The 11448-nt window shown below is 40.5% G+C and overlaps 1 protein-coding gene across 3 annotated transcripts in view; it reads right to left on the reverse strand.

Annotated features, from left to right (window-relative positions):
* nhsl2 (NHS-like 2) overlaps nucleotides 1–11448 on the reverse strand; it is a 228856-nt gene extending 217408 nt beyond the window's left edge. For all 3 annotated transcript variants that reach the window (XR_008600528.1, XM_055007529.1, XM_055007528.1), the window contains exon 1: nucleotides 10940–11448. Coding sequence is in view for 2 of the 3 variants with exons in the window: in XM_055007529.1 (XP_054863504.1) it covers nucleotides 10940–11240 (301 nt within the window). In the remaining variant the exon portion in view is untranslated. The remainder of the gene's footprint in view (nucleotides 1–10939) is intronic.

Raw genomic sequence — 11448 nt, forward strand, 5'->3', positions numbered from 1 at the left:
AAAAGATGTTTTTAGGAGAGTTCCTATGTCAGAAACACACCGGAGGATGGAGACGGAGGGAAAAGCAGCGACGGAGGAGGAGAAGGGGAATTACTGAGGGGCCAACAGGGAGGGATCCTGAGTCATGAGGCCGACATCCACCCGTGGGAATGAGGGAGGAGGAAGAGGGGGGAGGTGAAGCCTCTTTCTCATCCAGCTCTTGATTAACAGGATTTAGAAGGAGTGAAACAATCGCTGAACATTTGAATGTGAAGCTGATTCAGCAGCTACTTTACAAAGCCAATAATAAACACAACATTAATGCAGAGAGTGACGTTTTATCAGGTAAAAAATGACATAAAAGCACAAAAATGACGGTTTAATTAAAGGATAACATGATGATTCATTGTTCTTAAATGTTTTTTTTTCTTTCAGAATAGGTTAAACTATGTCATTGCACAGAATGAACACGTTTTAGGGCTGCAATTTACTATTTTTGCTTATTATTTCATCAGTTAGTCAATTAACTGTAAAAAAAAAAAAAACAATGGCAGTTATGATTTCATACATCTCAGGGATGCATCTTAAAATTCTATAACCCAGTCTAAAAGCAAAGATATCCAGTTTACTATGAAGTATGGCACAAAAAAAACACAAAATCCTGAAATTCAAGAAGCTAAATTGACAAAATGCTAGACTTTTTGTGTAAAAAAAAAAAAAAAAAAAAAACAAAACTAAAATGCTAGTAGCTGAACGATTTCTGTTAAAACTTGCAACTTCCAGTGAATGAAACAAACAATAAAGCTAATCCAACTGCCATGAAACAGTCCTGACGCAAAAAAGAGCTCAATACAAACATATATATACAAATCAAATACACATATTTGTCAGTACTAGTGTTGTAGTCGAGACCACCTAAACCGAGACCAAGACATGGCCGAGACCACAGTGTATCGAGACCGAGGCAAGGCCAAGACTTTGAGGGGTCTAGACCGAGTCGAGACCGAGACCATATTAAATTTAACTTAACCATTTTATTCAGTACTTATTCAATGTAGTTTTTAGGCAAGTGTAAGGTTGCCTGTAATACTCTTGTGTACAACGACAAACAACCATTCAATATAGAACGTATCAAACAAATATTTAATACTTGCGTCTTCATTTTTGTCTTGTTTTCAAAACAAAATCAAGCCATGCACAAATATGTACAATTTTCTACAACATATCTTAATCTAGAACAGTGGCCTCTTTATTTCTATTACACTCCAAATATTTCTTGTTTGATAAATCAGATATAACTGAACTTTGGTGATTTTTTTTTTAAAGGTGTATTATTCTAAAAGAAAAAACCTGGAACCACTATTCCATAAAATAGAAAGAAAAAACAATGCCAAATAAAAGAAAAAACAATGCCAAATATCAGCATCTAAAACGCAATGAAATATAACATGTCAATGTATCTTCAAAGAGGTCAGACACTGAAAGGCCAAACTACAAGCATTTCCCTGACAAACTGCTGAGGCAAAATACTTTGTTATTCAATCAGTTAAGTTATTGGTTACATTTGAGGCGGGAAGTTTTCATCCAATCACAACAAAGCTGTTACTGAACAAATGAGACAGTTGCGAGGTAGTTCAGTGCTGTCAGTGAAGCCACGGTCTCCGCTGGTCTAGCAGTAAAAATCCAGAGTGCGAGACAAGACCGAGTAAAAATGCGGTCGAGTGCGAGACAAGACCGAGATCTTCAAAAAGTGGTCTCACGACCGGTCTCGAGTACTACAACACTAGTCAGTACTACTCCCTCGTTTTACTCAGTGAGGATACACCTGTGCATCGTCCCTCATCAGATGCATTTTAGGAACTGAATTAAATTAAAGCTGCATCTGGAGTGATTTCCAGGTCACATGTTGGAGGACAGAGCAGACAAGGAGGCTCAAAACAGTGAAGGAGAGAAAAAAAATATTTCCTGCTCTAAATATAGTCATTTTATGGTCAGGAAAGGTGTAAATGTGATGTATTATCTAGACTCACTGTAAACAAAAGTTAAGTGCTTCATTAATGTAGACACAAATGCTTCATATTTTGCAGCTCTGCATCAAGATTAAGCGAATTATTCCAAATATTATGTAAGTTGCTGGAGAGGTTAACAGATAAGGGGTCTTTTAAAGGTTAAAATGCAAGAAATGCAACTCTGAAAATACACAAAAGCCTGAAAATTCAGTCAAAACATGTTACAGAACTTAGTCTTGGGTCCACATCACCATTCTGACACATTAAAATAGTAAAAAAAAAAAATGGAATGCTTCCTTATGATTCTTGGCACAAATCAAATTGTATTCATGTCAGAGGTCTCAAAAGATGGCGAAGCGTCAAGCAAAGATTATTTGTTCAATCATTGTTCAATCACCGTTGTGGGAGTTATAGTTCTTGGAGAAATTGAACCCTTAATGTTACTTAACAGGTGCCTTTTTCAGGCTAAAATACAACAAAATCCAGGTCTGAAAACACGTAAAAGTCTGAAAATTCAGCCAAAACATTTTACAGAACTTAGTTTTGGGTCCAAAACAATCAATAAATAAACTAAATCTGAGATAGTGCCACAACATAATTCCTGAATTCAGTGTGAAATAGACCCTTTTCTTCTCTTGAACTATAAATAAATAAATAAACCCAAATAATAGATGAAAAGGTAGAATAATGTTGAAAAACTGTAAAAACTATGAAAATATCGGAAAAATAATGATACTTTTGGCTGATTTACAAACAGCAGACTATTGTAATTTTATGGGCAAAACATTGTAAAAGAATGCATCACCAGTCCAAGTTAATTTTAAAAAAATATTTTTAAAAACTACCATTTTTTGAACTTACATTATATTATTCATAATTACCAAAATAAAAAAAAATTACCATTTTGTAATCTTAATATATATGTTTTTTCTAATTCCATTTTCGCTGATTTAAATACAATTTTTAAAAAAATAGTGTTATATTATGTATAAATGTTTGAAACAAACTACCATTCAAAAAAATACAGACTTTGATGTGGATGTTGTTTACAGTTTTCTTTATAAATTAACACATTTTCAATGTGAATTTAATAATTACTTTCTGTTATTTACCAAAACTGGTAAAATCTGGAAAATAACTAAGTTTAGGAAAATCTTACAGTGAAAAGGTGTTTCTTTTTTTCTTTGTGGCCTTAAAAACAGGTCATTTAAAAGGCCACACACTCAGTCCTTCAGCTGTTATAGATATTTACTGATATTTTCCAGCGGTTGTGCAGCTGACAGTCTCTCTCCAGGCCTCGGTTTCATCCACTGAGGTCACAGCAGGTGCGTTTCCTTCGACGGCGGAGGGAAAACACCTGCCATGATATCAGAGATCAGGATTTACTCCGATGCTTCTTCGAACTGGGACTGTGAGACCGAACAGGGGAACATTGTCACAACAAATCGGCCTGCAAAATCAGTTTTGGGTCAAAGAAGGAATGCGGTTTCCCAGAGCATAAGGCTGGAAAAAGGCACCAAAAGAAAAACACTAAACTTGGGTTCCCATTCACATACTTGGGATACTCCTGCCCCACTTAGGCTCAACGGCAGCCAACAGAAAATGGCAGGAAATAAGCCGAGTATGAGAAACGCTGCAGAGGAGGTGTTTCAGAGGACAAGCTACTCTGAGTGGCAGCTTCCAGTGGAAAGTGAAAAGTGGACAGCCGGCTGACATCCTCTTCCTCAGTATCAGTGCAACTCCTCCCTTCGTCCTGGGGGAGGAAGCCGGCTCCCATCCCTCCGGCGCTTCACCGGGAGGCTCAGGAGATCCGACTCCTGTACAAACTCTGAACCGGGTGGAAAAAATCCCCTCATCAGTCCTGGAACATGTGTTTCAGCGTATGAAACGGCTTCACTTTTTTTTGGCAGGTGGAAGGAGTTGGGGGGGATTGTCAGCGGTTGTTATTGGAGGAAAAGGTTTTTTCTGTCCGCAAATGAGGGGAAAAGAATGCGAGTTTTTCTCATCCTTACAAATTCGAAAAACCCCTTAACCTAACCAAAGTCCAACCACAGCGGGCCTGTCAAGCCCGATTTTTACACGTCAACGGCGTGTGCATGAGGCTGCGGAGTGGGAGATAAGTCGCATATAAAGACGTGTTCAGTTTCAGCTGCGTCGTAAACCAAACGCACAAAAAGCAAGTGTGAGGAATGGATTATGCAGCGCATCTGTCCGCCACAGTAGGAGTGTTTTACACTGACGTTCTGTGTGTTTAAATCACATCGCTGTAGTATTTCCTCCTGTGTGGGAGTTGGGGTGCATTTATTCCAACATTAGCTGCTATTTGTTGGACCTGAGGACATTTATACTACAGAAACTAAAGCTAATCATGCAGAATAATGTGCACAATACACGCTGACCGATGAGTTCTCTTGGAAAATAGTATCACACTTCCTGGGAGATCCCATGAAGCTCTGTGCACAGACAGTATGAGGCCTTTGTACAATGAAAGAATCCTAAAACAGAAACTGATTAAAACATGAAAGCTGATTTGTTGAACTTATAAGATTGGCAGTAACAGATTTGAATGCTGTTTTACCCTAAAAGTGTCTTACAACCTACAAGGGGCCCTCAGTTTACGACGTTTGGCGTTTCTTCGTTACATGGAACTAGTTGGCTAAGGGAGGATGAATACGTCGTCACACAGCGTTATAAGACGGCTTTGTTTACATTCGCTGGTTGTACTCCACCTTGGATTGTGCTACATTCGTTAACTTTCTGCCCTTCATTATGGCTCCCAAGCGTAAGTCAGACTCTTCTGATGGCAGTGCTTCGAAGAAAAGGAAATCCATCTCCATGGAAGTGAAATTAGATACAATGAAACGCTCGGAACAGGGCGAAACACCGACGAACATTGGCATTATTATATCAAGTTGTAAAAAAGGGGCAACATTCTTTTGTCTTCTTGTAAAATGACTCATTGGTCAAGTCATTGGTATTCATGACTTTTCCAAAGAACAGATTGATATCGTAATACACGTAATGGCTTTGTTTACATTTTCGCCAGAGTTCTGACTTAGGGCAAAGATCGACTTATGTCAATCCTTAGAAATGGGATTTCGATGTAAGTCGAGGACCCTCTGTATAAGAATGAGATTAAATTTGAGATTGCAGATTTTATCTTAAACACTCTACCCAAAAAAGTCTCTTTTGTTCTTATTCATTCTTTAAATAATGTCTTGTTTTGTTCATAGCATTAAGATACAACACCTGTCATCTGTATCTTCAATCTCTAATAAGAAACTTATATCTACTTAAACGCAATTGTAGTCGTTTCTTAATGATTCGGTGATATTGAGCCTATTAACTTTTTTTTTTTTGCAGATTTTCTTCCCACTTTTGCCATTTTCAGCCTGCATCATAGTTAAATTCCTCAGGATTTTGGTATGGGAATAAACCAGTGCATTTGGACTAAAAGCAAAATAATCCTCATATGTTGCAAATTTTCAACAAAAAGACGACACAGAAGCAGCTTGTAACTTTACACATGTAATGACGATATGTAGGCCTCTTTGCACACCAGTTTTCATCACCATTCTGACACAATAAAATGGCAAAAGACTGCAACGTCACCTTGCGATTCTTGGCACAAATTAAATTCTATTGATGTTAAAGTTGGTGAAACATTCTCTCTGTGTCCTCACCACATTTCATAGCTGTGTGAGTTATATTTTTGGAGAAAGGATATCTTTTTATGGTTAAAATGCAAAAAAAAAATAAAAAATCAGGTCTGAAAACAAAAGTCTCAAAATTCAGTCAAAACATTTCAATTGGATCCAAAACAACCAATAAATAAACAAAATCTGAGACGGTGCAGCAACATATTTCCTGAATTCAGCGTAAAATAACACAAATTGTCCCAATAGTGTCCTCATTTTATATTATTACGATACAACACACCTCCATTAGTGAGCATGAAGGAAGTAGCCAAACTAATTGCACAAAGTAAGAAGAAAAACTACGAAGATGAATAAATTATGCATTAAATCCATCTAAAATTCCTCCAAGACGTGTCTTATCTCGAGTTAATGACACTAAATTTCTGCTCCCTGCTTTGTTTCACTACTTCAACTTGCCATCAAATGTTATAACATGTACAAGTTTAAATATTTATGATTGGAGGATCACATTGTAGAAAAGTGGCGGACAATACCGAGTGAAGATTTAAAAATTGAATGTTTGGGTCTTGATAAAATGCAGATCAGTGTTTTCCATCTTTTGCTGAGACAGTAGGAGGCAAGAGAGAGGCGGTGAAGTGAGGAAGATGATGGGCCTGGGCGGCTCTATTGATTATTTAGCCGTGTGCTGGTGCCCACGTGTTAGCGATACAGTAAAAGCCCACACAGGATTTAGAGGAGAGAAGAGAAGATCTGTGCATCAAACACAGATGAGCTCGTGTGGAGAAACAGTCGACACATGAGCGAGTTCATCTGCAAAGTGAACCGAAAGGACGAGCTGCATTTTGTTTAATCTTCCTTCCTCGCTTCCTTCCAGCTCTGCATCTGGTTTGTGTTTGGAGGGACTTTCTCTTTCTGTCTTATCATCATACTGTACGTGCACACACACATGCACACTCACACTGCCGACAGCCTCATAAACTCACACTGCTTGCTTTATTCATTTGCTCGCTCTCGAGTCGTCGTGCAAACAAAGAGAAAGCCGCCTGGCGAGAAAAAAAAAAACAAAGTTTGCAGAGTAGAACAGGTTGGCAGCCACAGTCTAGATGTCCCATCATGCATCTGTGCTGCATGGGAACTGTGTCGACTGGAGGTTTATATGTGTTTTGGTGATTAGAAGGACTGTATCATTTTTCACCAGTTCCCAGGGACGGCATCAGAATGTGCTCCAGCACAAAGTGTTCCCTTTTGCTCTTTATTTGTCACAAAGGTTACACATATGCAACTATGTGTGGTTCTGTAAACAAGAAATAAATAGAAAAAAAATTAATAATCAGTATCACAATACTCTCTGACTCCACATTGCCTGGACACCATAAATCTAAAGATATCAAATCACGCAGCATGCATTTTACAGGCAGGTGAATATGCTCTTTGTTTAGTTTATAATCATGTAGAATAATAGTTTGGTGTCTTGGTGGCCTCCCTCACTAGTCTCTATTAACTCCTTCAGAGGAGTCATAGGTGTCTTGGTGGCCTCCCTCACTAGTCTCTATTAACTCCTTCAGAGGAGTCATAGGTGTCTTGGTGGCCTCCCTCACTAGTCTCTATTAACTCCTTCAGAGGAGTCATAGGTGTCTTGGTGGCCTCCCTCACTAGTCTCTAGTAACTCCTTCAGAGGAGTCATAGGTGTCTTGGTGGCCTCCCTCACTAGTCTCTAGTAACTCCTTCAGAGGAGTCATAGGTGTCTTGGTGGCCTCCCTCACTAGTCTCTAGTAAGTCCTTCAGAGGAATCATAGGTGTCTTGGTGGCCTCCCTCACTAGTCTCTAGTAACTCCTTCAGAGGAGTCATAGGTGTCTTGGTGGCCTCCCTCACTAGTCTCTAGTAACTCCTTCAGAGGAGTCATAGGTGTCTTGGTGGCCTCCCTCACTAGTCTCTAGTAAGTCCTTCAGAGGAATCATAGGTGTCTTGGTGGCCTCCCTCACTAGTCTCTAGTAACTCCTTCAGAGGAGTCATAGGTGTCTTGGTGGCCTCCCTCACTAGTCTCTAGTAAGTCCTTCAGAGGAATCATAGGTGTCTTGGTGGCCTCCCTCACTAGTCTCTAGTAACTCCTTCAGAGGAGTCATAGGTGTCTTGGTGGCCTCCCTCACTAGTCTCTAGTAACTCCTTCAGAGGAGTCATAGGTGTCTTGGTGGCCTCCCTCACTAGTCTCTAGTAAGTCCTTCAGAGGAATCATAGGTGTCTTGGTGGCCTCCCTCACTAGTCTCTAGTAACTCCTTCAGAGGAGTCATAGGTGTCTTGGTGGCCTCCCTCACTAGTCTCTAGTAACTCCTTCAGAGGAGTCATAGGTGTCTTGGTGGCCTCCCTCACTAGTCTCTAGTAAGTCCTTCAGAGGAATCATAGGTGTCTTGGTGGCCTCCCTCACTAGTCTCTAGTAACTCCTTCAGAGGAGTCATAGGTGTCTTGGTGGCCTCCCTCACTCGTCTCTTTCTAGTTACTCTGTCACAGGAATCATAGGTGTCTTGGTGGCCTCCTTCACTCATCTCTTTCTAGTAACTCCTTCAGAGGAATCATAGGTGTCTTGGTGGCCTCCCTCACTTGTCTCTTTCTAGTAACTCCTTCAGAGGAGTCATAGGTGTCTTGGTGGCCTCCTTCACTCATCTCTTTCTTGGAACTCCTTCAGACGCACACTGACGAACAGTGACAACCATCAAACCAAACATACAGATGTATGTGAACATTTTTAATAAATGTTCCAACACAGAATGAAAGTGTTCCTCTGCATAGCAACATGGCCTCTGATTGGCTAATGGCTTAATTGTCTATTAAGCTTGCCTGGTCTTGTCGTCATTCATCAAAATGTGCATCTAGATGTCACCAAATGTGGAGCTTAAAGTACAGTATGTGGACTCATACTTTTGGATATCCAAATAGAGTATGCTTAAGACTTAAAAACCCTGCATCACAAGGATACTAGAGCTGCAATCAGTGATTATCTTCAATTTATTGATTGGTGAGTTTACCATCACAGAAGAAGGAAAGGAACCAGGAAGCATCCTTTTCTATCTTAAACAAATTACTCAAATTGATAATTCAATTCACAAAATATGTGGTAGCTAATCAAACTGCTAACAACTAATCAGTTAATCCACCAGATATTGATGTAATCAGGATGTATTGTACTCCAGCATGTATTGGTTGTTACCATGAAGCTTCTGGATCCTTGTGAGTGAAGAACCACAACTTTAAAGCCAACCTACTGCCAAACGTGAAGTAAAGATGATCAGCTCGTTAATGACAGCCCAGGATGGAAGGATGGAAAAATATTTACTTGTGTCATCATCCGGGACATCTAAAGCAAATCATCTTTGCAGTCAAACCTGTTGCTTCTTAATGTTTTCTAGACTTAGCTGCACATTTCAAGCCGCTTTACTTCCCACACTGTCATGCTTGCTAGACTCACTGCACATAACAAAATGACATAGCAATGTCACTACAAATGCTGATTATTACAGAGATACACCCAGACACGAGACTGACGCTTTAAACTGCACGTGGATTAATAGAAAGAGATGATTCTGTGTGAAAAAAGCCTTGAAAATCTGTTCTGATTGTCAGGAAAAGCTTGTGAAAATGAAAAACTTACTGACAGTGTGCAGTAGCACCTAAACTGCAGTTATTCAAGGCCCTCAAGGCTGCCTTTATCTACAGTTTCTATGAGCAGAGAGCGCCTCTAAGTCAGTGTTTCATTTGTAAAAGCCGCTGCTTCGTCACAATTCTGCCTCACTGAGCAGTCAGACTAAATGAAACATCTCATTCATACACAGAATTAATACAAAAATACAAAATATGAACAGGAAATCTGAATTTTGAAACCTATTTCATGGCTTCGCACCAACAGAAAGTACAGACTCAGCTCTAAACTGAGCATCTGAACAGCATAACTCCAAGTCAGCGGAAGCTACAGTGCAAGCTTAAATGCATATTTGCAATTGACAGTTGTGTCTTTTTACAGAAAAGTTCAGCTCCTTCATTAACAACCTTCCTAAATTGACATCAACTCCTCATTTGTCATTGAAAAATCCTCAATGTGCTGCATGAATATGCAAATATGTTTGTTTTCAGGATGTCTACTTGTGACGTAGAGGCCTCAGGTGTCTACATTATGTCAGACTTAAGATAAAAGCAGCAAAAACAGCATCTGTGCATTCATGAAAGCATGCACATTAAGTCACAATTATCACATTTATGAGCAAAACAGTGACTAGAAACTCAATTTTAATTCCAAAACTGAGCAACAACATCAGTTTTGGGTGCAAAACAAGCAATAAATAAACAAAATATGAGACATCTGTGTCACAGTTGTGTCTTTTTACAAAAAAAAGTTCAACATTGGTCACTGAAAAATCCAGCATCTCCTGTCTAAGTAAACAAATATGTTTGTTTTCAGAAGATGTACTATGTGAGGAGGCCTCAGGTTTCCACATTATGTCAGATTTAAGATAGAAAACAGCAAGAACAGCATCTGCACATTCATCCAGACATGCAAATTAAGTCAATAATGACATTTATGACCAAAAGAGCGACGACAAACTCAACTTTAATTCCAAAACTGAGCAACAACATCAGCGCAATTTTGAAGGGGGGAAAAGTTCACTAAGGCAGGAGCTTAAAGGTAGAAGGAAGGGATGTGGACAAAGTGACAGGTAGAGTGACAAAACTCTAAAACACGCGTGACACCTCTGCATTTCCAGCGTTCACATTCCACTCTCCACACCCACAACGTGCTGCCTTCAGGAGCATCCTGTAAAACCTGCAAATCCGAGAGCCACAAGCCACAGAAAGTTAGCTTATTTAGAAAAAGCAGCTGTCCCAAACTCAGCATCTCTCACATGAGCTCCACCTCCACATTACGCTCAATAAATCGTGTTAAATTCTTATTTTGCTCAATCTTTGGGGCCCACTCCAAGTAAATCCTGAGGCAACTGAGTGCAGAACGCCCCACTGCCAGCTGACAATAACAAACCCTCCAATAATAAACCTCTCACTTACTCACACTCCAAACAAGGAGCAGCGTGATGACCCCTCTGTGCCATGGAGAGTCCAGAATCAAACTCTCAAACTAAACCACCAATCTCTTCACAAAACCCACGAAAGTGAGCCGCTTTCACAAAGTTTCAGAAAAGCTGCTTAAACTCTCCACCTGCAACGACAAGCTGTGCAAAGTCACTTCAGGTGTGTTTTCTCTCCTTCTCTTTATTTATTCTGGTGATGAAGTATAATTTGCTTCTTACTTCTCGGTGGAGGTTTGCTGATCAGCTCGGCGACGTGCCTCTGCAGTCGGACCACTCTGCCCTCCAGCGCGCCGGACCGGTGGCAGATGGACACCAGCTCTCCCTCCAGCTCCTCCAGGATGCTCACCGAGTGCCGGGACAGATCCGAGAGCTGCCGCAGCACCGAGCACAGGGAGAAGCCGCACACGTCCGCCAAGTCCCCGAAAACCTCCGCCTGCTGCCGGGGACGCGCCTCCAGCAGCCTCCCGCCGTCGGGCTTGCACACATCTTTCGGAAGTATCGTGCGTTTACAAAAAGGCATGATTTCTCCCCAAGCCCAAAAATAAAAATAAAAAAATAACAAACTCCGCAGATAGTCTAGTTATATTCCCGTGGTCGTTCTCCCTGCGGGTGGCGCACAGACGCATGCTACGATTCCTCCAGAGGGGGAAACTGCGCTGCTGTTGGAGAGGCTTGGCGCGAGTTGCGCGTCGTGCGCACTCATTGTTTTTGACTGCGAGCGAGATTTT

The sequence above is a fragment of the Amphiprion ocellaris genome, chromosome 23 (genome assembly GCF_022539595.1).
Source record: "Amphiprion ocellaris isolate individual 3 ecotype Okinawa chromosome 23, ASM2253959v1, whole genome shotgun sequence".
Classification (NCBI taxonomy): Eukaryota; Metazoa; Chordata; class Actinopteri; family Pomacentridae; genus Amphiprion; species Amphiprion ocellaris.